The following is a 27,277-nucleotide window of genomic DNA, read 5'->3' as shown; positions in this document are numbered from 1 at the left end:
CCACATGCTGTGGAGCAGCTAGGCCTGTGAGCCATGGCCACTGAGCCTGCGTGTCCGGAGCCTGTGCTCTGCAATGGGAGAGGCCACAACAGTGAGAATCCCGTGTACCGCAAAAAAAAAAAAAAAAAAAGATTACATAGTTAGGTAAAGTACCACTACTAATTCAAAAAGTTTTCTGTGATTGAGACTTGTTGAATGACACTAAGAGTTTTCCATTTACTTTCAGTGGAACATTTATAAAAACTACATTTAAGCATTTATATTAATTTTTATTTATTTATTTTTTAAATAGTTCTTGCCAGTAGCCTCAGTCCATACCGTGAAGGAAGATTTATAGAGAGGCGACTGCGATCCTCATCAGAAGGAACTGCAGGGAGTAGCAGGATGATTTTGAAACCAAAAGATGGAAATGTAGAAGAGGTTAATAGTCTAAGAAAGCAAAGAGCAGGTTCATCATCTTCAAAAATGAACAGCATGGTAAGTATATACATATGCCTGCATATAATAAAATAATCCCATATATTACTGGCAAGTTCATGCTCCTTGCAGATTGAAGCATCATATATTTTGTTGCTGTGTTTCTTTTTTTTAAAAAATTGAAATATAGTTAATTTACAATGTTATGTTAGTTTCAGGTGTGCAGCAAGGTGATTCAGTAATATATGCATATATACTCTCTCAGATTCTTTTCCATTATAGGTTATTATAAGATGCTGAATATAGTTCCCTGTGCTGTACAGTAGGTCCTTGTTGCTTATCTGATTTATATATAGTAGTGTGTACACATTAATCCCAAATGCCTAACTTATCTTCTCTCCATCCCCTTTGGTAACCATAAGTTTGTTTTCTGTGTCTGTGAGTCTATTTCTGTTCTGTAGATAAGTTCATTTGTATCATTTATTTAGATTCCACATATAAGTGATATCATATGATATTTGTTTTTCTCTATCTGACTTATTTCACTTAATATGCTAATCTCTAGATCCATCCATTTTGCTGCAAATGGCATTATTTCATTCATTTTTTATGGCTGAGTAATATCCCATTTTGTGTACATGTATGTGTATATATGTAAACATGTATATGTATATATATACATCTTCTTTATTCATTCATCTGTCAATAGATATTTAGGTTGCTTCCATGTCTTGGCTATTTTAAATAGTGCTGCTATGAACATTGGGGTGCATGTATCTTTTTGAATTAGAGTTTTCTCTGGATATATGCCCAGGAGTCAGATTGCTGGATCATGTGGTAGTTCTATTTTCAGTTTTCTGAGGAACCTCCATACTGTTTTCCATAGTGCTGCACCGACTTAACATTCCCACCAACAGTGTAGGAGGGTTCCCTTTTCTCCATACCCTCTTCAGCATTTGTGATTTGTAGACTTTTTAATGCTGGCCATTCTGGCTGGTGTGAGGTGATACCTCATTGTGGTTTTGATTTGCATTTCTCTAGTAATTAGTAATATTGAGCATCTTTTCATGTGCATGTTGACCATCTGTATATCTTCCTTGGAGAAATACCTATTTAGGTCTTCTGCCCATGTTTTGATTTTTTTTTTTTAATATTAAGCTGTATGAGTTGTTTATATATTTTGGAAATGAATCCCCTGTCGGTATTATCTTATGCAAATATTTTCTCCCAGTCCGTAGGTTGTCTTTTTGTTTTGTTTATGGTTTCCTTTGCTGTGCAAAAGCTTTTAATTAGGTCCCATTTGTTTATTTTTGCTTTTATTTCCATTGTTCTAGGAGACAGATCCAAAAACATATTGCGATTTATGTCAGAGTATTCTGCCTGTGTTTTCCCCTAGGAGTTTTACAGTATCTGGTGTTAAATTTAGGTCTTTAATCCATTTTGAGTTTATTTTTGTATATGCTGTTAGAGGATGTTTTAATTTCATTCTTTTATATGTAGCTGTCTAGTTTTCCCAGCATCACTTATTGAAGAGACTTTCTTTTGAAGGAAAAATTGGTTTGCATAGTTGATATCACAAGTCAGAGAGGTTAAGTCTTCACTTGAGACACTCATGGGTCACAACACATAGAAGCACACCAGGATAGCAACCCTTAAAACCTGTCTTTCTTGCTTGCATGGAAGGTTTGATATTCTCCATCCTAGAGCAAGTCCCTGGGATATACAGTCTAAGAAAAATGTTGATCATGAAGACAACCTCTGACAACATCATTTCACATCATGTCTCCATCTCTAGCCACCTAAAAAATGTCCTGTTGTAAACCACATGTATGCCAGTACCACCCTTAGACCCCTTAGTGCAGGGGTCCCCAACCCCCGGGCCATGGACTGGTACTGGTCTGTGGCCTGTTAGGAACTGGGCCACACAGCAGGAGGTGAGTGGCGGGTGAGTGGAAGCTTCATCTGCTGCTCCCCATCGCTCCCCATCACTTGCATTACCACCTGAACCATCACCCTGCCCCCCAGTCCATGGAGAAATTGTCTTCCATGAAATTGGTCCTGGTGCCGAAAAGGTTGGGGACTGCTGCTTTAGTGGATCCTATTCTTCCTGTCTTTCTGTAGTTCCCACTTCACATAGGGTGAGAATCCTTGAGGGTCAAGGTGATATGCCCATCCAAAGCTTTAACACATTCCAGGTGACCGAGATTCCAGATTCCTGGTTCAAATTGCGGAGGCCTGCAGATGAGGGTGGAAATGGGGTGTGTATAGGAGGGTGGGGTCTGAGCTTGCACTTGTGAGCTGGGGTGTCTTAGAGGTAACTTGTGTTAGCTCCCTCACAGTGTAGGATACAGCCAGGGTGGGAAAAGATGTGAGTGGACTGCAGCCCGGGAGGTCCATGAGGCCTCAGGCCTCACAAATATTGGGATGGGCTTGCCTTTTGGATTCCGTTTGCTCCTTTTCTCACGTGTCCTTTTTCAGCAGTGTCTTTGATTTTCTAGTATTTAACACTGCTTCTTTAAAAGGATCTATCTACCCTACCTACTTATATGTGAAAAATGCTTGAAACTAAATCACTTATATCTATATATCTTAGACAATTATGTTTCAATTGAAAATATTAGGTCATCTAGTTATGACAATTGCAGTGTGAAGAAGCCTTAAGTTACTGAGGCAACACTGAGTGATAGCAAAACCACTGTGTTTGAAGTTAGAGGTTCTAGCCATTAGGTCAGGCTTGGCCAGATTTTAATCTTGGACAAATCATCTACAGAACATCAAACGATAATGGGTTTCTTGCTTCTTTTATGCTAAAAAATGACTATGCATGTGTGTATTTATATTTGCATATATAGAAAGATATTACATTATATTATATTTCATCTTTCTGTTCTTTGCATTGAAAATATATTATTATTGTTGCAATTGATTTTTTTTGTCTAAATACAAGAACATGTTAAAATAGATTTCCAATTGATGCAACATTAAAAGTTATGGCTAATGAATTATTATGAAACATTTATTTTCACCAAATTTCTATTATTCCTTTGTGAAGACGTATTTATATTAATAAGTGTGCCCTGTTTATTACTTTTGCCCAAAGTTGGGCCTTTTACTTATTCTTTTTATATCTTGTGTTTTTCATACTACGTTTATATAATTCTCCTCATAAAATCACAAAATCACTATTATTCTCCTCAGATACACTTTCAAGGTTTAAAATTTTAAATGTCAAATATAAAAATGTGATTTTGTTAATTTATTTGAGGCTTTTTATAAATTTTCAAAAAAATATACCTGCAGTGATGTAGATCGTCCACTAGATGGCATGATTACACCATTGCCATGGTAGGGGAAACGCTATGGAGATTAGATGGAAACTTGGTTAAACTATTGTACATGTTCACTGGATTCACAGGTAAAACTTGTTGAAATAAATACTGACACCCTTGAATTTCCACACGAAATGTATCGAAATTACTTTATGACTTTCTTCCTTAGGACTTTGCAACTAATATCTCGATCTTTAATTAATTTATAGTGTAATAGTTAATTTAACATGCATACAATGTATTATTTAGCTCTTAGCAATATAAGGAAGAAATGCTAGGATTTTTAGGTAATTTTAGCTATATGTGAAGCAAGTGACATATGCTTAGGAAATGATAGCTTTATGTGTGAGAAGATGCACACGTTTTCTATATTCCTCTTCCAGAATAATTCAGGTGAATATGTGTGTTTAAGAATGCATCCATGGTTCAGTTATTCTTTTCTTTTAGAGCAATAGTAGTAACATGTATTTTTAATACTTATTTGAACCAAGGGACTACTCTTAATGCTTCTCATATATTATCACATTCAGTCCTCACAGTATTATGAACCGAGTGATTCTTTTACTGATCACGTTTTGCAAAAGAGTAAAATAAGGCACTAAGAAGCTAAGCAACTTGCCCGAAAACACAGATAGAAAGTGGCAGGAATAGGATTTAGATTTGGATGCTCACTGTCTAACTTTAAATCCTACATGCTTTGGGGGGAATGTAATAGATTTAAAATTAATTTTTCATTTTTCTTGCATTATTTCTGTATAATGAAGTTAACACATTTAAGGCAATCTATGCTTGCTCTAAGTCCAGACTACAACCTTCTGTAAGGGATACAAAAAACAAACAAAATGTAGTACTTATTCTGGATTTAAAATGTGGTAATATGTCTTGATATGCTGATGAATGGAATCAATGTCTTTACTGAGAGATAGCTCATCCGAAAAGGAACTTTGTCACAAAAGAAGATATTTATACTTAGAAGGAACTAGAGTATTTCATATAGGTCATGAGGATTTAATTCTACCAATGGTGTATGGCTCTGTTTATTAAGATGCTGAGGGTTCCTGTGAATGACCAAAAATATTCTCTAATAGGTGAGATAGACCACAATTCTAGTGTTTTTGTACACTTTGGGGCTATTTCAGTGTAAAAGGGAAAGGGCAGGATATATTAACTCTTTGAACATCAGTGGCTCAGAAGAAATTGGACTTTGCTTAAATTTATTACAAGAAGTCAATATATATGTAACAATTTGATGAGCATTCAAATTTAGTATATATCTTCAAACTGCTTTAAATAAAGACTTCCCTTAATTTTCCTCTTTGTAACTTTCTTGATACTTTCCTTAGGATGGTCCAAACATTTAAAAACAACTTTTCTAGAAGTAGGCTCTTTTCTTCCAGGAACTTTTCCTCCAGATTATGATGTATAAATGATGGATTTGTCTTGGTTTCTCCAGCAGCTTCACACAGTGAAGTCTAACTCCAAATATTTATGAGATCACCCCGCTCTAAAAAAAGTATTAATTGAGGATAGATTTGTATGTGTTAAACAATATGTAGCACCTGGCATCACTAGAGGAAGGAAAGTGCCTGAGTGTATGAGGAAGGATGAGCCGGGCTACCTAAGAGCAAACAACCTCCACATTTTAGTGACTTTATTTATTTATTTATTTACTTATTTACTTACTTACTTATTTATTTTTTGCGGTACGCGGGCCTCTCACTGTTGTGGCTTCTCCCGCTGCGGAGCACAGGCTCCAGACGCGCAAGCTCAGAGGCCATGGCTCACGGGCCCAGCCGCTCTGCAGCACGTGGGATCTTCCCGGACCGGGGCATGAACCCGTGTCCCCTTCATCGGCAGGCGGACTCTCAACCACTGCGCCACCAGGGAAGCCCTTAGTGACTTTATAATATAGATTTATTTCTCACTCCGGCTATGTGTTCATTGCAGAAGGTGCTGGAGTTCCATTCAGCATCTCCTCCTTCTGTATCCAGGCTGTTGAAGCAGCAGCTGTTGCAAAACACTGCCTTTCACTGTGGTAAAAGATCTCTGGAGACTGCACCCCAGTAATAAATGCTTTACCTATGAGAGACTCACTTCATTTCCCATTGAGCAAATCTAATCACCAGGCCCAAACTTGCCACAAAAGGGGCCAGGAAGTTGTCTCTTGCATGTGTCTGGATGATGTAGACCCAGATATGTATCATGGGCACTAATGACTATGATATTCCCTAATAGTTTATTGTATCTCAGTTCTTTTAATTAACTGAGATTTCCTGCTTACCTCCTCCCTCCCTGTTGTCTACAGGTATTTGATGGGCATAAAGTCATTTGATTTGATGCCTCACACTGAGCTGGTCCTTGTGATTCAGAAAGAGGAAAACATCTTTGACATTGAAGGGTTCATTTTAACCACAAGTTTTGTCCTTTGAGATGTGCTCTCTTCCTGACTTAAAGGCCTTGAGATGTATATCTAATTTAACTTTGCTTGACTCCCGGTTTGGGAATATTACTATATTTGGAAATACTTGTTTGTATTACATTAAAAAGCTGGCTTGGAAAGTTGTGTTAGCTTTAGCTTACTCAGCAAATGCATCCACAGAGTTCCCCGGAACTATCTGTGCTGAGCGATTCTGACAATTCACTTATGGCCACTTTTACTCTGACAGCTTAATTCCTCTCATTTGCAGTTTGGCATCCTGTTGCCTTTGTGTAGAAACTGTGAATAGCATAGTAAAAACATGAACTGTAGGACTTCTTCGCTAGAAGAACAGACCAGATTTATATTTGAGAAAAAAAAAACAGTTACTTGCATATCAACAGCGTCTCATGTTGTATCTTAATTCTTTGATATGTTGAAATCTAGAATTTAAATATTATTGACAATAATTGATTAAGACTAAGTAAGCCCTATGCTAAATAGACAAGCACTTAACTGTGCATTCACTTTTCTTCTGGGGCCTACTGTTTTCTCCTTTGTTAGCGTTTTCTTTATTCATTCATCCATTCATCAATTCATTTACAATTTCTTTCAATAAATATTTATTTAGAACCTACTTTGAAGATGCAAAGATGAAAGAGAGAGCCCTTTAGAATTTTAGGGTTCTAGACTGGGAGATAATAACCTAATCTTATCAATACACCAGATTTAACCATTTTGACCATCTTAAAATTCAGAATGAGTGGGGCATGCTTGATTTGGATTGTGACCATTGATATCAAAAGTAAAAAAGGATTAAAAAAGGGCACATGAACTCTTGTATCCCTAATTTACATATACTTTATCTCACATGCTCAATTGACACTATTAATTATATACATAACTCCCTAGTGTTTTTGGCTAATTTCTAACATTGAGGACTATGCTAGTGCTGAGCAGGAGCTCTGGGAGGCACTGCAACAGTAAAGAAGAAAGTACAAAATTAATGTTTAAAGAATCACTTTCAAAACATCCCACCTCTACCATCCACTAGGCAAAAGAGCTCTCCTGGGCTTGCTTGGTATATGCACTTTCACACTTTCATTTTGTGGCATGAAAGTTGTTCAAGCTCAAAATTCAGAGCAAGTGAAAGATGATGATTATAGGATCTGATTCAAGAAGTTTCTCCTCTGAATCCTGAAATCTTAAATAAGACTTTCAAATATGTAAAAATGTTAATGGCTTTTTGAGGGTTAAAATAATGATCTCAGCTTTTGATGTAACATTGTGAATGGAATTAAAGCTAATATCATTGCATGCTACAAGGACATTTAATGAGAAAAGGAAGTCATTAATATATTTAAGAAAATGGGGGCATACAAATCATTCTCGTTAATCCTTATGTATTTTAAGAAGGAAAATCACAAGTATCACTCATTAAACATGCAATTATACTTGTTGATAAGTAGTATATTAATTTTAGATTAATAGCCCTAATCCATAATGCCTTTATTGATTTTTCTAGTTACTAATGATAGTTTTCCTATCAATGTTCTTCTAAGTTGTATCATGTGTATGGCACTCACCACTGAGTTATTTGAATATGTTTCATTTATTAGATTTCATTCAGTCTTTTAAATGGAAGAACTTTTGTATATATTAGCATTTCGTATAGCACTTAGTAAAGTGCCTGGTGCACAATAAATATGGGTGAATTAAAGGTAAAATTGCTGATTAGGTTGGATATATGTTGATATAGATATGAATTAAGGCCTGTAGAACAATCACTATGCGTGGTGTCCTTATGCACATTTTTGACATTTTAACTTATTATACAAATGTACAGATGTTTCTATGATACATTGTTTGATAAAACTGGTTTTTGATGCTAAGTACTTGATCAAGGCCATACCACCTTTGATATTGTTCTAGTAGAAGCATCATTCATTTTAGGATAATTGACCTTACAGAATGGTTTCCAGGATCATATTAGTACAATACTTATGGACTGGCCATACAAAGAAGACAAGAAGTAGTCAGTTGTTTGTGATATTATTGGAGAACCCATTAAAAAAATGTAAGCTCTGAGTCAAATATGTCTATAAGGTGATATTTAAAAATCCTCTGTGTATTTTATCTACCCCAACTCCATTTCTTACCAACTTATAGATTCAGAATTGCCTTTAAAAAAGAAGAATTGGATAAAATATTCCATTCATTTTTTTTCATTCTAGCTTTTGGGATGAGTCATTTTTGTTTAGAAGCTGTCACAATTTGTATGTTTGGTGCACAATGCTATGAGTAGCTTATTCAGAGAGTTAACTCACTTCATCTTAAATGACTTTAAGAAAAGTTGTAAGTAAATAAATGCAGTATCCTAGTTATTACCATTTCTCTTCATACAGTTCACATGAAAATGTCCATAGCACCTAATTTTTCCCTCTGTGATTACATTATTAAAATTTACTATAAATGTCTTAGTTTGTTCAGGCTGCTATAACAAAATATCACAGGCTGGGTGGCTTATAAATGACAGAAATTTATTTCTCACAGTTCTGGGGGATGGGAAGTCCAAGATCAAGATGGCAGCATGGTTCTTGATTTGTAGCCAGCATCTTCTCGCTGTGTCTCACCTGGTGGAAGGGGTTAGGGATCTCTCTGGAGCTTCTTTTTTGCAGGCACTAATCCCATTCATGAGGCGTCCACCCTCATGACCTAAGCACCTCCCAAAGGCCCCCCCTTCTAATACCATCATCTTTGGGGATTAGAATTTCAACATATGGATTTTGGGGGAATACAAACATTCAGGCCATAGCAATAAGCAATCACATTGTAATAACAGCAATGCTAGAATATATTAAAATCTTCATTAAGAACAGTACATATTTCTATTTATTATTACTTATCAAGGAAATAATTAAGATGGACAATAGAAGAAAATTAAAGATTTTTTCTCTAACCACACTATATCTAGGATACCCGTTAGACAGTTTATATACCCCTCTGAAATTAAGAAATTGGAAAATTAAGGTTGTTAACCTTTTATTCTTGGGATTAGAATGCAAAGATGACAGTTTTATTTTTAATTGGTTCAGTTCATCTCAATTTTCTGTAAGATGCAAACTATTTTTTTGCCTTGTTTAGGTAACCCTGTGAGCTGACACAGCTTTCATAGTGCGAGAAAGAATACTTATTGATTCAGGATCCATGGCAAATCTCTGACCATCTGAACACTGCACAGTCTGTAACATAGAATTGACCTTGAGTAAAATAACTATCTTTTCTGAGGGAATAGTCTTTGGAATTTGAAGTTTTTACATTATTCTAGTTACACAATAAAGAAAAAATTATTCTTCCTAGGGTTAGTCTATTATTTTGAAATTTAAATACAACATATTAAATTAATTTTAGTAAATTAAAAAAGCCAAACAAAATTTGACTTCCAAGGTCAAGAAGTATATTATTGTAGTAGAATTATGTCTAATATTTTACATTACAGTCAGTTTATAGAAAAGATATAAATATTTTAATATATTAATATTATTTTCAAATAATTTAACAATCAAGACAGACATTTATAATAATCTCACAAACCATCATATTTGCAATTCAGGATAAGAAAGTGTGATTTACAAATGAATCATGCATATACATTTCACACTTTTCCTATATGATGATGTTTTTGTTTAGTCATTCCTAATTTAGAGTAGCTGTCATTTTATCACTTTTATAATTTAATTCAGTGATCATTTCACTCTAGTGTTAAAAGTTTGGTCTGAAATTCCTCCTTTGTTTATATCTTCTATTGTTCTAAGCTTGTTACGTTCAACTGGAAACAACCCAAGTACCTTTCTTTTGTTCCATCTCTTAGGCTCTTTATTGTATACGTTTGTAATTTCCTTACAGAATTATGATTTTAACGCTTGGTTAGTTGTCTTCAGCACTACCCAATGATTAGTGTATGTGTCAGTGAGAAATAAAGAATTTTTTTTGTCAGAGAAACTCAACATGAATCAGAGCCTTTGTCAGTTGTCAAGAGGCACAGGTGAAGCAGGGAGAGATCTGGAATACCGTCCAGCTTCCCAGCTCCTTTCTGCATCTGGTGGGCACTGGCCCAGATTGTTGGATAAAGTTTACATTGTTAAATATATATAATCACCTCATTGACACAGAAAGAGCCAATCAATATGAAACATCTCATTGTTTTTCTTTTTAATTATAGTCACCATGCTGTACACTACACCCTCAGAACTTATTTATCTTATAACTAGAAGTTTTCCCTTTGACCTCATGAAACATCTCTACTTTATACTCAAATAGTTAGATAGCATACACAGTCATTTTCCAGGGAGTCATATCCCATAAATCTCTAAGTTGCAGCTTTATTTTTCATAAGCAGTCTCACTTAAACTCCCCTATAGTAAAAACCATTTTAGTTTTGTGGTTTGTTTGTTTGCTAATTAGGTCAGTCATTACTGTGTTTACAAGGAGATCTTTCCAGGAAGCAAACTCCCTGTAACTCTTTCTCAGAGAAAATGGATCACAGGCCAATTGCTTATCTCAGGCACTAAGTGTAAGCTTTAAACACTCTCCTCCAACTATCCTGTTCTTGCCACCCACTCTTAGTCTTTTTCCCATCAGTCCCCCATTTCCTCTGATCTTAGAGAGATATGTGTCCCTGTATTCTTTCAAAGCAGTTGTTTCTACTCGTCTTCCTGATTTCAACTCCTTACATCCTTAAGAACAGTCATCATCAGTATGTCTCTTACGTTTGCTCCTCTGGTTTCTTCTCCATCTGTTTTTTTTTGTATGTGTGTCTTTATTGGAGTATAATTGCTTTACAATGGTGTGTTAGTTTCTGCTTTATAACAAAGTGAATCAGTTATACATATACATACGTTCCCATATCTCTTCCCTCTTGCGTCTCCCTCCCTCCCACCCTCCCTATCCCACCCATCCAGGTGGTCACAAAGCACCGAGCTCATCTCCCTGTGCTATGTGGCTGCTTCCCACTAGCTATCTATTTTACGTTTGGTAGTGTATATATGTCCATACCACTCTCTCACTTTGTCACAGCTTACCCTTCCCCCTCCCCGTATCCTCAAGTCCATTCCCTAGTAGGTCTGTGTCTTTATTCCTGTCTTTCTCCATCTCTTCACCGTTGTCAGTTTACAACACTGCCAAGTTTCCCAGCCCGAAGGAAATAAACAGAAATTAAACATTTTCTATATCCTGCTTGCTCCTGAAGTTTTCCTCCCTGTTCTTCTTTCCTACTACAAGGCAAACTTTTTCTAAAAGAATAGCCTTCTCTTGCCAAATGCATTTCCTCACTGCCCACAGAGTCCTCAATTTCATGTTTTATTAGCTCTTGTAATGTATAGTTTCTCAGCATGGGCACTATTGACATTTTGTCCTGGATAGTTCTTTGTTGGGAGGTGGAAGAGGGCTGTCTTTTGCACTGTAGGGTGTTTAATGGCGTCCCTGACCCCTACCCATAAAATGCCAGTAGAACCCTCAAGTTGTGACAACTGGACATATCTCCAGATGTTGAAAAATATCCCTTGGTAGGCAGAAACCGCCCCAATTGAGAGCTTTTCTAAAGTCATTAGTGACTTTGCCAGTTTTCATATTCTTTTTTTTCAATCTTCATCTTTCTTGACCTCTCTTCAGCATTTCACACTGTTGAGGACTCTATATACTTATCACTTTTCCTTTTGCAGGGTTAACTCTCCTTTGGTTATTCTCCTTTTCTCCTTTCAGACTCCTTTGCAAGCTGCTTTTTCATACTCTAAACAGCTATTACTTGGCATTTGGTTCTTGACCCCCCCCTTTTTTTTAAACCTGTTCTATCTGAAAACTTAAGATGTAGGTGAAATGACATGTGGATTCCAAATGGAAAGGCTGGGAATCTCTAATATATCAGAAATCTGACAAAGCCAATATGCACTGAAAAGCACAATGTATTAGATTTATGGCAATAGAATAAGAGCTCGTGAAAAAAAGCTATTTGCATAAGTGAAGTAGTTGAAAATCCAAGGACTGAAACTTTGGAGTGGAACTGGAAAAATATGCAGAGAACTGACTTTTGCCCTCATAGTTCATGGCTTCTGTCCCTTTTTCCCCCCATCTATGTTACTATCCTATTTCAGTTTTTATACACTTATATTTCAGCCTCCTTTTAAGGTACTCCAAGGATTCTCAACCCTTCCCTTCTATTTCTAAAGTCATACTGGAGAAGCAGCAATTATTGATATATCACTTAAACTAGGACCTCCCTATTAGAGTCTGTGTAATATGTTGCAGTAATTAAGTCTACCCTCACTACTGTCACCCACAATTATGTTTTTTTTGGTTTTGTTTTGTTTTCAAATTGACAGCAGCTTAAGTTGAGCAAAAGACAGATAGTGGCAAAAGTTGTGTGCATTGTGCAAGCAGTGTATATTTGACCTTCCAGGACACTTGGCAACTACCAAAGAACCACACATAGCCCACTTCTGTCTTACTCTCTTCTCTTTCACTGCTGTTTCTGGTTTGTCTCCTTTGGAGCTTCCTGTGGATTGTGCCTCAGGCTGGCTGTGGACCAAGAGGAACTTGTGGTGTGCAGTGTGTGTGCTCAAAGGGGAAGGTGGAGTTTTCAGCATGATTTCAGAAGGGAAGAAAATCTATAAAATACCTTTAGTTCCCCAAATTATTTATATATATATATATATATATATATATATATATATATATATATATATTGCTTAAGAACCAAAGGCAAACTATTTCTCCTAACACAGAAACATGATCAAAATAGACAAATTTGCAAAATAGGAGTTCTCCTTGTGTCCGTTAAGCACGACTTTAATTTCTTAAATAAGCAAGTATGGTGTGATAAAAGGAGCAAGCAATTGGAAAGAGGACACCAAATTCCAGTCTCATTTTTTTCACCTAATAATACTACCTACCTTATAGAGTTGATGTAAGGATCAAATACTATATTTTATGTGAAAAGGCTTTACAAATTTTAAAGTGCTATATTGATGAAAATGATGCGTATTTATTAATAACATGGATTAAAGCCAGAAACTGAAATTAAATAATATTACCTTTTCCAGTAGCCATTTAGAAAGGAAAACATTTTAAGAGCCAAACTCACCTTTAAAGTATATCTCATCATGACAAGAAGTTGAGTTGGCTCCTTTAAGCCACAACAAAAATAATCCTTAAAATATTCAAGTTATTTATATGTTAGTGCTTTATAAGGGTAATCTGCTATTTACCTGATTTCTCATTTGTGTATTTTCCAGAAACTCATACATTTTTCAAAATCAATTTATATTGCTTAGAAAAAAACTATTTGAGAAGTACACTTAAGATTTGCATATTTTACCATGTTTATGTTACCCTTTAATTAGAACGTTTACTCGACCTAGTTATTTCCTGATTATGAAATTAGGAAAAAAGCATCTGCCCTAAGACAGGTGTCTTGACTTTTTACAAAGAAATTTAATTTGCATTCTCTGTTTTCTTAAATAAAAAGTTTAAACATTGTGAACATTTATGTGAACACTCACATAATAACCTGATACATTACTTATTTAAAAGTATCTTCTGTTAAACCTTAATTTTATCCAAAATAATAATAGGCAATTACTTCAAAAACAAAAAATAAAGTTGAAGAAAATAGTGAATTATAGAGTACCTTATTTATTTTACTTTAAAAATAAATTTTGAACTATAGTGTATTTACTAGTAGTACTAGTCTGTCCTGAGATAACTTAAGATCCCTAAACATTTGTGAGAGAAAGTTTTATGACACACTCAAGTTTTTGCTTTTGTCTTTCTTCTTTCTTCATTCTGTTGGAAGAATACATCTACCAGTAGGATATTCAGCTTGAATATTTGAACTACATGAATTTTAATGAGGAGGGGAGTAACCAGCTGTCACATAGTTCATATGATGTATTAGGTGCTGGTTGGGATGAGACAGTATATCTCAGCATGCTGTGCCTTCAGTAGATTTATGTTCCAAAGAAATGTGGATACATTAATACAAATAGCGATTTCAAATGAAAAGATCAGCCACCTAGCTATGGTTCATGAATCACAGTGATTCTCTCTCTTTTATTTTTTAATAATAATGATAATAAAAGTATACGGAAACTATCACTGAGTCGAGTGGGTGCCAGGGTACACTGATCCTAAAGATTTAACTTGACCCAGCAGTCTACTGGAAGCTGCTATAGCTGAGAAAAAAGAACTAATCAGAGATGCTGGGCTTACATTTAGAATAAGAGAAAGGAACTATTAATGCATGCTCTTTTCCAATAGCATTCATCTCTCTAGGAAATCCTGCATGACAAAAGAGAGTTGAAACACTATTAAATTTTATAAAGTGATACTATAGTTCCTTGAAGGGAACTTACAGCAGCTGGAAGCCTGTAAGGTCTGTTGACTAAAGAAGTTCAAAGATAGCCACTGTTGTTCAGTATATAGTTTTGCTTTGTATTTTTTGATTCAGCGCAGTGGGGTTGAACATAAAAGAAGCTAACATCTTGAGCTTTTCGTGAGTCTCTCCTTGTTGTTATAAGTAGACCATTAGGTAATTTTAAGGAAATCAGAACTATTGACCCATACAAATTATTTTTACAGAAATTGCTTTTGCTCTATTAAAACAACATAAAGGGATTTTTTGGTTTTTGACACTATGACTTTGCTAAAAATTCCTATATTCATTTAAAAATAAGAATCATTTTGCCATAAAAAACAAATTATTCTAGTTAAATAAGCAAACATATTTTACTAAAGCAGTGGATAAAAGCTTCATTAAAAAGTACTTTTTTTTTCTTCACTGAAATAGGATCACATTAAGAAAACCACAGTAGAATTGCTAAGGGTAAAGCAGCAGCCCAAATTGAAGAAAAATTCAAAAGACGATTCTATTATATGACCTTAATGGGAAAGCAAAGTGAATTTTCAGTTGAACCCAGTGCTAGCTATGTGCCCTGGATAAGTGTTACACACTGTTTGAAGGGGATGGTGACCAAGAAGAGGAGGGCTCGGGCTTCCCTGGTGGCGCAGTGGTTGGGAGTCCCCCTGCCGACGCAGGGGACGTGGGTTCGTGCCCCGGTCTGGGAAGATCCCACATGCCGCGGAGCAGCTGGGCCTGTGAGCCATGGCCGCTGAGCCTGCGCGTCCGGAGCCTGTGCTCCACAACGGGAGAGGCCACAACAGTGAGAGGCCCGTGTACCGGAAAAAAAAAAAAAAAAAAAAAAAAAGAGGAGGTCTCTTGTGGCAGCTGAGTTATATGATATTTAAAAAAGAAAGTCTAGGTTTCCTGTGAGGGTCATTGAATTCTTACATTCTAAAAAGACAGATTCCTTACAAGGACCACTAACTAGAATAGGCAGGAAATTACTGATTCTGGAATGACTATTCCATGTCTAAGTAATGTATCAAACAGTAAGCAGCCTACTAACAACTCAGAAAAATAGAAATGAGAGGGTATACAGTGACCCTCATATTCACAGGTTCCAGATTCAACCAACTGCGGATCGAAAATATTTTTTAAAATTCCAGAATATTCCAAAGAGCAAGACTTGAATTTGCTTGGCACTGGCAATTATTTATATAGTATTTACATTGTATTAGATATTATACATAATCTAGAGATGATTTAAAGTATACAGGAGGATCTGGGTAGGTTATATGCAAATACTATGCTATTTTATATAAGGGACTTGAGCATCTGTGAATTTAGGTGTCCAAGGGGGGTGGTCCTGGAACCAATCCCCTGCAGATACTGAAGGAGGACTACAATTAGCTTTTAATTATTGGCAAGGCAGCACCAAGATTTAAGTAAGATGAATCCAAATTATTTCTTTAGTGAAGAACATTGTGGACTATATACCTTGAGCAGAAACTGGGTTAGGCATTGCGTATTTAAAGAATTGTAAAACAATTTTTGTTTTTGTTTTACTTTTTAAGGTTTTATCATATCTTTGTTCAGACGGTCTCTTTCCACAAACTGCCATATCCACAAAACAGAACTTGTAGGAAGTAGAACTCAGATGAGTAGGATGAGCTGTTTTCCTCTCTGTCTTTTCTTCTTTCTATCCCTTTTTGTCTACCTCTCCTTAGCTTCAACTACCTTCTCAAAAATGAAAATAAAATATGACTCAAAATAAAATTTAGTTGGGTATCAATAGTATCAGATTCAAGAGAGCAGATAAGCTAGGTATTGCTTCTTTTACTATTCCCTCATGTGAATCTTGTACTTTAAAAAAAAAAAGGTAACCAGATTTACCTTGGGACTATACAACACCAGCATCACCTTGGTCATAACATGCCACTTTAATTTTACTAAATATATTTTACTTTTTTACAATAATTTCATATTTATAGGAAAGTTAGAAGAATTGTACCAAAAACTGCCTTATATCCTTTACACAGTTTCATCAGTCATTAAGTTTTACCACATTTTTTCCTCTCTTTCCTCTTCTCTGTAACACATAGACACATACATCATTTATATTATTTTCCTGAAGCACGTAAGAGTTATTTTACACATCAGGACCCTTTATTCCTAAATACTTCAGCGTGTATTTTCTAAGAACAAGGATATTCTCTTACATCACAGATTAAATATCAAAATCAGGAAATTTAACCTTGTCATGTTGTCTTGTTTAACATAAATCCATATTCAGTTTTTCCTAATTGTTTCATTTTTTAAAAAAATCCAGGCTCCAATCCAGAGTCATGTGTTATGTTTAGCTCTCAGGTATCTCTAGCCTCTCTTAATCTGGGACAGTTCCTCACCATTCTTTATTGCACATGCTATTACCACTCATGACAGTTATTTTGTAGAATGTTCTCCAATTCATATTTCTCTGGTATTTCACTATTAGGTACAGCTTATGCAATTTTTGGAAGGAAAACTACATGTGTGATATTTATGTTCTTAGTGGGTCACATCAGGAAGTATATGATGTCAGTTTGTATCATTACTGGTGATGTTACACTTGATCCCTTGGTAAAGATGGCGTTTACTAGGGTACACCACTGTTAAGTTGTTATAGTTACCCTTGTTAATTAATAAGTAATCTCTGGAAAAATATCTGAAGCTATGTAAATATTGTTTTCTACCATTTTTTACCCAGAAGTTTTAGTATCCATTGATTCCTCCCCAAATTATTTTTTTCTGTGTTACTTAGTACTGATTTTATAGCTCTGTCATCTCTTCCGTAATGAATATCTGGTCTTGAATAGGCTAACACTGGGTGATAAATTTATGCAAGAGGGCTACCTTATAGCAAGTACTGTATGCGTCTGACTAGAGCTTCCAGCTCTGGGACTGGAAATGTTTTACTGAATACTTTTGTACTCTACATTGGTATTATGAATTTCAGGTTATCTACCTATCCCCTAATAATTTCAAGAGGAACTAATTGACCATGAATGGTTTACTGTTAAACCCTATACTGAAATATGTGTTAAATTTTATTTTGGGTTGAGTTACTCTTTTGAAGGAAAGAAAGAAAGAAGGAAAGAAAGAAAAAGAAAGAAAGAAAAAGAAATGTACGTATCCATACTATTGCATTCATTTGTTCAATTAATGTTTATTAATTATCATTTAAGTACTAGATAGTGTTAAGCCCTGGATATTCAGTAAAAACCTCAAAAGGGTCTAGGCTGCGAGAGGTCTTAGGATGTAACAAAAGAAAACAGAGAAGTAAAGAAACATGTATAATTATGTTATACATGCTTTTAAGGCACTATTAACAGGTTAGTAGAGTAGTGGCACAAAAGAGAGTGATAACAAAAGGTTTCATAGAGTAGGTAGTGTCTTCAAATAAGAGTAGTTGCTGTAAAAGTATAATTTTTTAACATCTTTATTGGAGTATAATTGCTTCACAGTGGTGTGCTAGTTTCTGCTCTATAACAAAGTGACTCGGCTATACATATATCCCCATATTTCCTCCCTCTTGCATCTCCCTCCCACCCTCCCTATCCCACCCCTCTAGGTGGTCACAAAGCACCGAGCTGACCTCCCTGTGCTATGCGGCTGCTTCCCACTAGCTATCTGTTTTACATTTGATAGTGTATATAAGTCCATGCGACTCTCTCACTTCATCTCAGCTTACCCTTCCCCCTCCCCGTGTCCTCACATCCATTCTCTATGTCTGCGTGCTGTAAAAGATAATTTTTAAAAGTTGAAAATATGACTTACATACATGTCAAAGATTTATTTAAAATAATTAATAGGGGAACCAATAAAAATAAAAGCTTGTTCAAAGAGTATTTCAGGAACATGTTATTAAGAAGTTTAATAAAGAAATATTAGAATAAGACTGTTAGTTTGATTATACAACTGCATAATGTCTTCCAGTACAATAAACTATAAAATTTGGGATGATCTTTGCTACTGGACTGAAAACATTTGTATCTCTATTGGATACAAATCTACAAGTTAACACATAACTTCACAGAGTCTGAACTCTTAATTAATAGCCAATAGTAAAGTCAAAAGCAGGGCAGTCTCCTCAAGAATTAAATTACATTTAAATTTAAATTTAAATTGAATTAAATCTGTCAGTTTGACACTGGAAAGATGTACAGTTATCCTCTCAGCCTTATCCTAATATTTGGATATGTTTTTCTTAACATTGTTCTCTTTGATCTCTTAACTATATCTTCCAAAGATTATTTTATCATTATTATATATTACTATATTATAAATATAACTATATGTCTGTTACATATATTAATATCTTTATAAGATTATTATTGATCTCAGAAAAAAGGCTGATATTATTTTCTATTATGGACTACTTATTTACTTTTGTGTTAATTAATATTAATTGCATGTGCCTCCTTGAGCATAATGTATTAAGTAATTACTATCTGGAAATGCCATTAAGAAACATAGGAATAGATCTCTTAAAAGGTCTTTAAGGCTTCCCTGGTGGTGCAGTGGTTAAGAATCCGCCTGCTGGGCTTCCCTAGTGGCGCAATGGTTGAGAGTCCGCCTGCCGATGCAGGGGACACGGGTTCGTGCCCCGGTCCGGGAAGATCCCACATGCCGTGGAGCGGCTGGGCCCGTGAGCCATGGCCACTGAGCCTGCGCGTCTGGAGCCTGTGCTCCACAACGGGAGAGGCCACAACAGTGAGAGGCCCGTGTGCCGCAAAAAAAAAAAAAAAAAAAAAATAGAATCCGCCTGCCAATGCAGGGGACACGGGTTTGAGCCCTGGTCCGGGAAGATCCCACATGCTGCGGAGCAACGAAGCCTGTGTGCTACAACTACTGAGCCTGTGCTCTGGAGCCCGTGTGCCACAACTACTGAGCCCGTGCGCCACAACTACTGAAGCCTGTGTGCCTAGAGCCCGTGCTCCACAACAAGAGAAGCCACCGCAATGAGGAGCCTGTGCAACACAATGAAGAGCAGCCCCTGCTCACCACAAACAAAGCCCACGCACAGCAACGAAGACCCAACGCAGCCAAAAATAAAATAAATAGAAATTAAAAAAAAAATACTTAAAAGCTCTTCAATCCTGAGACTGGGACACTAAGCCAGCCTTTCCATGAAATTTGACTTGTAGTACCTATAAATTTGGTGCATTTTTTTCTTCTAAGGTCTCTAAAATTTGGTAAAGTCTCTGTTTCCAGGAAGTAACTAAATTTAAGAGTATATAGTTCTTTCCAAGAGACTCTGAGACTGTATTTCTTGAGAACGCTATTTCTGGTTTGTGCATACTAGGTGTCTAAGAATTGTTTTCCTTTTCAATGGGCACAACAATTTAATTAATTTGAGCTCCCAAATAGAAGACAGATTTACAACAATAACAAAATAATAAATCAGATTCTCTGTTGTCTCTCATCTGATTGAGATGAGATCCTTATAATCAACCCAAAAGAGATCATCAAATCATCAGACCATTAAATTAGATACCCTACAGACAGGGAATTATTGGCATGTAAAATCATACTCATAGATATATATATTTTTGGCTACGTCGTTAAGGCTGGCTTCGGTCCACTGTTCCCTAGTCCATCCCCTGGCTGTGGAAAGGAACACAGCTGAAGCCATAGGGTGCTTTCTTAACTACACAGATATGACTGGCTTAGTGGTTTGAGACCAGAAACAGACTCAACAATCTTGAGGCTTCACTGTGGAAAGGAACACAGCCCTAACCAGGAGTTTGACAAGAAACAGATAGGATAACAGAATTTGTCAGAAGCAAAAACAAGCAAACAAATTCATGCAAGACCAGAAGAAAGGAAAAGCATAGAAAAGCAGAAAGTCAACAAAAGTAAAATGCCACTTGGAAGTCACTTTGGGACCCAAGAAAGGACACACCTGGACTTAAATAGACTGTGAAGTGACTTCTCCAGCAATGTAGTTTACTTGTCTCTGGCACATGAATCCACTTGGATATCTCAGTGGGTCTTCCAAAACTGTCAAGGTATAATTTTCAAAAGCTTAAAATATGACTTTATACAAATATAGATTGGACAAGAATCAGAGATTTACTCAATCCATTAAGAGAGTGTACATAATGCTAAATTGGTTCAGAGAGCATTTGAGGAACTAGGTATTTGTAGCAATTTAATAAAAGGATGTTAGAATGATATTGTAAAATGAATACAAAACCAGTTAATTGTCCTACCGGGGAGTCATCCATTACCAGACAAAAGCGTGTATATCTCAATTGGATACAAATCTACAAGTAACCATGTAACCTCCCTGAGTCAGAACCGTTGATTAGTAGTAAATAGCAAAATCAAACAGTGGCATAATCTACAGAATTCAGTAACTCTTGGGAGAGCATTTTAAATAATGCTTCATTATGTAGTCATCTTCCTGGCCCTGTTTCTTAGTTTTGGATAATGGTTCATAACACATCTATTGCCCCATGGTGAGCTCAAGAGAACAGCAGTTTTGATCTGGAGCAATTCATGAGTAATTGTATTAATGCGTGAAGCTTTCCTGTAAGGCAGAAGTGTTAGAAAAGAACTGAGATCATCCAGTAGATACGGAGGGAAGATAGGGAACAGCTAGGTCAGGGAGAGTCAAGAATTAAGATAATAAGAATTTTGTAGGAATTCGGGAACCATTGATGGTTTTAAGCAAGATAGTGGCGTAAAAATATATGCTTTTTAGAATTATTGTTCACCTAATTTTAAATGACTTAAATGAATTCAGTAGGTAGCTATAGGTTATAATGATAAATACCTTACATGGAAAAATGGCAGTGTTTTTTTTTATTTTTATTGTGTGAAAACAAAATAGCATACTGCTTTTTCTTGACATTTGAGGTAAACTTTTTATATTCCTATTTGGTTGAGACACTGCTGCTAAATTAAAACTGTTCTCTCAGCACTTAGTCAAAGTTTCATTTTATTTATTCAATTATGTATTACATTTTACTTTTGTTTCTTTCTAAAAATTGTGAAATTGTGTAGTTAAAAACTTTGCCATTAGTGAATAATTACTGAATAATTACTAACCTGTCAATTAAACCTCTTGTGGAACATAGCAGTAAAGATATTCTTAGGAGAAGAACACTGATTTATGCCTATTTGGGCTATTTTTCTTTACTCGACAATTTGTTTACCTTTCTTACCTTACAAAGTATATAATTATACTTAGCTACAAAGTATCATAATTAATTAGCTACTGAAGTCACACAGCCTAATTTATGAACATCCCATTTTTGTAGCCAAGCCATTTTCTTTGTAGTCACTAACCAAACTTTCAACCTGTAAGATGTCCATATAACCTTGCCCTCAGGATAGTATGAAAGGTGACACAAGATAATAGGAGTTTATAGAAACAGAAAATCTTAATTATGTGCAGTGGTGGTTGTAAGTGTAGGAATTGATACTCCAACTGCGTTGTGATTAGCAGTGTTTCTGTTTTTTGTTTTGTTTTCTGTGTTCATTCTGGAATCAGATACTTTCTTCAAAGTGCATCTTTTTACTAAGTGTGGTAGACATGAAGGAACAAGGGGATAAAGATGCAATCTATCTGAGCTGATTACAAGATTCTCTTCTAATCAAGGTGACGTCTTACGATTAAGAAAGAAAAATTAACTGTCACATAAGCTTTTTAATTGATAGTAAGGGAAGTGCCATACTTATTTTATAAACTGCTTTCTAAAACAGTTCAGGGAGTGAACTTAGACACCAGTCTAATTAGTTAATGATGGGTAGATTAGAAATGAGAAATATAAACAACCATGTCTGTAAAGAAGGAAGAAGCAGTGATTTACATATAAGCTTGCAGGTCATAATTATGTTTTAATATTATTAGGAGATATTCAGATCATTTTTTTTCTGATGCCTAAAAACATAGGCTTTTTATGACTATTTCACCTATAATTTTCATAAACATTTCATAACATTTTTCCTCTTTTTTAACCCTCATCAAAGCAGATATTGGGCTGGCCAAAAAGTTCGTTCAGTAAATGAGATCCGTTCAATAAAGTTCTTGGTGAAAATGAAAAAAATGTCTTTTATTTTTACTTAAAACTGAACAAACTTTTTGGCCAACCCAGTAGTCAATAAATTAGTTCATATTTAAGGATAGGGAAATTGTCAAGTTATATTTATTGGGAGTTTATTATGTATCATGGATTACATAATCACTTTTCATGTGAGAAATATTTTGTGTTTACAATTCTTTCTATGAAAAATTCTCACTAAAGAGCTCTTTGCACTTTTATTAAATGGCTAGAGTCATTAAAATTTTCTCCTGTTGAACTGAATCCTGCCTTCCTTTAGCTTATATCTAGTTCTCTGATGCAACATATACTTCTAGTCCTTCAGATATTTAAAGTGTCTTAAAAAACATTTATGGCATTTTTAAAAAATAAGGAGGGCTTCCCTGGTGGTGCAGTGGTTGAGAATCTGCCTGCCAGTGCAGGGGACACGGGTTCGAGCCCTGGTCTGGGAGGATCCCACATGCTGCGGAGCAGCTAGGCCCGTGAGCCACAACTACTGAGCCTGTGTGTCTGGAGCCTGTGCTCCGCAGCAAGAGAGGCCGTGACAGTGAGAGGCCCATGCACTGTGATGAGGAGTGGCCCCCACTCGCCTCAACTAGAGAAAGACCTCACACAGAAACAAAGACTCAACACAGCCAAAAATAAATAAATAAATTTAAAAAATAAGGAGGCTTAAAACCTGAATATTCTTTCAATATTCAGAAGCCTCACCATTTTCTCTATTCCTTTTATAGTCTTTCTTAGGGAAAAAAACTTTTAAAACAAGTAATATCCATTCACAAGTAGCATAAATCACATATAATCTGCACAGAGTAGAGAATGATAATTTTTTTTTTTTTGGATGTTAGACCCTGAAATTTCTTGAAGTTGAAAAGTTACTTTATTATTTCCTATTTTGACTCAACCATGGAAATTTTCACAGAATGATTACTTTGTCTATTAGCTTGATTAATTTAACTGACAAGGGACCAAAGAGACAATAGAATTATTTATTTTAGTTGTATAGATTTGGTTAAAGATTTCTCTTTAAGATAACAGATGTGTAGAATGATATTTCAGATTCTAAACCTAGGATTCTGCATGGGTCATAAGAAAATATAAAATGAATAAAAACACTTGTGACCAAATTGAGCTAACAATTCTGTGCTTTCATTCATAGAATATTGTTTAATCTCAACCAGTTTTCATATCTGTTCTTAGGGTTAATTTGAAATATTGGTTTTAAGTAAAAATAGGAACAGCCGGTTAAGACTTCAAAAAATTTTTAAAAAATTATCTGATTGCCCTTATCATCATGCAAGAAGAATTTATAACACCCTGGTCCCTATCCTTGAGGACATGTGTCTGAGATTTATGTTTCTGAGTCGAGGTATTGAGTAGAAAAGTTTACTTTTGCTCATATTGTCGTGAAAGTAGTCATTTCTGATGATGATGTGTGCATGTGTGCACTTTGCTAATGTAAATCCAATATGTGAAAACACACATTTACAAAACTGAACTTGGAAGCTCTTATTTTTTGTATAAGATTTATTTTAAATACCTTCAGTAAAAAATCCCTCTTTTGCATTCATCAGCAGCAAGAACTCATATTTATTAAGGACCAACGATAGGGTGGCTTCAAGTCTAGGATCAAACGTGAACACATAATAGATGGTTTCTTGATATAATGTTATAAAATACAAGACATGAGAGTCATACAAGTCATACTTGGCCCAGAAAATGAGATGAAGTGAAAAGAAAATAGAACTTGGAATCAGAAAATCTGGATATAGCAAGGTACTTAACTCTCTTGTATTTTCACAACTCTGAGCTGAAAAACCTATGTTTTCAATGCCTATTTCACATAGTAGTTGTGAAAATTAAATGGGGTTTAAATTAAAATACATGTATTTGTCAATTAAACCGATAGCAGCCAAGCTAAGTTTCTGTTGTGTATATATGTGAGAGGGGGACCTTTTTAGTGAGGGCTGATGTCAAGATCTCAAATCCCGCTTCAAATCACTATCCTCAGCAGAGTTTCAGCCATGGCAGCTAACAGTCTTGAGCAGCAAGGGGCCTCCTAGAAGCCAAGCCAGCAGCCGGATTTGTGAGCAATGTTTTTACAATGTGGAAATAAAATCACTCCCCTGGTTGTTCAGAGTTTTAAACTGAAAGGCAAGAAGTTCAAATAATAAAGACAAGGGGGCCTTGAAACCTCTTTTACTGGAAGACCATCTACCTGGAAAATGTCATGATCCTTCAATTCCATCTAGTGTTGAGATAATATTGTCTGGCCTTCACAAAAAAACCTGTCTCTATGACTAACTTGGCTTATATCAGAATCAGTAAGGCTTGAACTTCTGTCCTCTAACTATTTCAGTGTACCAGTGGTTCCTTCACAGATTATGCCTGTGAGGGGTGGAGGATGAAGAAAGCAGGATAGGGCAGAAGAATAAATTGCACTGATCTGTAGCAGTGACCTTTCAAGCTGAGAAGGTCCTTTATATTTGTCCCAAATTGAGACAAGGGAAGCATTCTCTATACTTTCACATTGACCAGTAGATGCAGGCTGCCATGAGAAGATATTGTGACCCACCTTGGGCGAAGTAGCAAGGGCTGAGAGCTGAGGCCAAGTCCTGGAAAGGGGTTCAGTTGAGAGCTGTTCGTTGCCAAAACACAGCAACTGGGGGAATGCATGTGTCAGTCCCAGGTGTGGGGCTCTACGGAGTGGAGTATACCACTTTAGCCGTCATGATATCTAATTTAATCTTCTCAGGAAGACCATTATCCTTATCCACATTTTGCAAATGAGGAAACTGAGGTACAGAGATTAAGAGCCGAAAAATGTGCTAATATAGTGGTTTTTAATATTTTTTTCAGGGCCCCTTGACATTCTTAAAAATTATTGAGGACCTGAAAGGGCTTCTGTTTATGTGGGTTATATCAATTATTTTTTACCATACTAGTAATTGAAACACATTCGAAAATATTATCATTTTTAGATAACAGTAATGAACTGTTTATATGTTAAATAAAACAATTTTATGAAAAATAACTATTTCCTAAACCGAAAAAAAATTAAGGAAGACAGTGGCATGACTTTACTTTTTTTTTTTTTTTTTTTTTGCGGTACACGGCCCTCTCACTGTTGTGGCCTCTCCCGTTGCGGAGCACAGACTCCGGACGTGCAGGCTCAGCAGCCATTGCTCACGGGCCCACCCGCTCCATGGCATGTGGGATCCTCCCGGACTGGGGCACGAACCCGTGTCCCCTGCATCGGCAGGCGGACTCTCAACCACTGCGCCACCAGGGAAGCCCATGGCTTTACATTTTTGCAAATGTTTATTACCTGGCTTAATAGGGGACAGCTGGGCTCTCAATCTATTTCTGCTTTCAGTCTATTGCAATATGTTGTTTCGTAAGAATATTAGGCCTCACACAAATATGTAGTTGGAAAAGGATAGTTCCTGACTTAAAGTTTAGTTGGTTGTGGGATCTGAAACCATTTCAGTGAACTTTTCATACTCTGAAATAAATAATGCTGCCAATCTTCATATTATACTCTTGTGAGGCCCTTCTTCTCTCATTGTTCTTCAAACATGTCACACTCAGTTCAGTTCTTGGACTTGGTGCATCTTGTTATCCTCCTCTATTAGTATCTCATGCCTTCTTCTTTACTTACCCCACTCTAGTTACTGCTAAATGTCTAATTCAGGTCCTTCCCTTGTGAAACCCTCTTTTAATATTCCAGACTTTACTGATTTAAACCTCTGTTTTGATTTTCTGTAACTCAGTTGGTGTATACAATCGCTTTCATTCATTCGAGTCCTATGCAGTTTGGTAATAATATTGCTCACATTTTTACATAGGAGGAAACTGAAGCACAGAAACAGTAAGTAGCATTTAGTAACTTGCCCAAAGTCATAAAACTAGTAAATTTAGGCATAGGTCCAGAAAATCTGACTCTACAGTCTCTCCCTTTAATCCTTACTTTAAAGGAAGAGGAAGTGAATGCTCTTGATTTAGAGATTGAATTTTTCGTAGTTTGTCATTTTCTACCTGACACTACGAGCGTTAGAAAGTACTGATTATTCATTGACATTATATATCTTTTTTTTTTTTTTTTTTTTTTTTTTTTTGCGGTACGCGGGCCTCTCACTGTTGTGGCCTCTCCCGTTGAGGAGCACAGGCTCTGGACGCGCAGGCTCAGTGGCCATGGCTCACGGGCCCAGCCGCGCTGCAGCATGTGGGGTCTTCCTGGACCGGGGCACGAACCCGTGTCCCCTGCATCGGCAGGCGGACTCTCAACCACTGCGCCACCAGGGAAGCCCGACATTATATATCTTGATTAGCTGATTAACCATTAGTTAGTATTCTTCAGGTATTTCAAGTATTAAAACTTTTAAAGTTACTCTGAATAGGATACCCTTCTCATGATAATCCATTATAAGGAAATTGTGCTTTAAGTTTTAGCAACTAGCTGTGCCATCTTACTTTGTAATTACCATCTTATAGCCTTTACAGAACTTTGTTCCTTTTCCTCAGTACACTTATCCCAGGTTATGATTATACACTTGTTAGTGTTATAAATTGATTAACATCATTCTTCCAACAGTATACTATAGACTTCATGATAATAGTAATGGTTTCA

At 36.0% G+C, this 27,277-nt stretch overlaps 1 protein-coding gene across 2 annotated transcripts in view; it reads left to right on the top strand.

Moving 5' to 3' along the window:
• The window catches only part of CCSER1 (coiled-coil serine rich protein 1), a gene marked incomplete at both ends in the record, with an annotated part of 1,070,022 nt that overhangs the window by 9,366 nt on the left and 1,033,379 nt on the right, over nt 1-27,277 (top strand). For both annotated transcript variants that reach the window (XM_079713141.1, XM_079713142.1), the window contains one exon: nt 293-477. In XM_079713141.1, the coding sequence (XP_079569267.1) occupies nt 293-477 (185 nt within the window). The remainder of the gene's footprint in view (nt 1-292; nt 478-27,277) is intronic.

Source organism: Hyperoodon ampullatus (genome assembly GCF_949752795.1).
Source record: "Hyperoodon ampullatus genome assembly, chromosome: 1".
Lineage (NCBI taxonomy): Eukaryota > Metazoa > Chordata > Mammalia > Artiodactyla > Ziphiidae > Hyperoodon > Hyperoodon ampullatus.
Note: the sequence above shows the minus strand (reverse complement) of the source record. Positions and strands in the feature narration are given on the sequence as shown.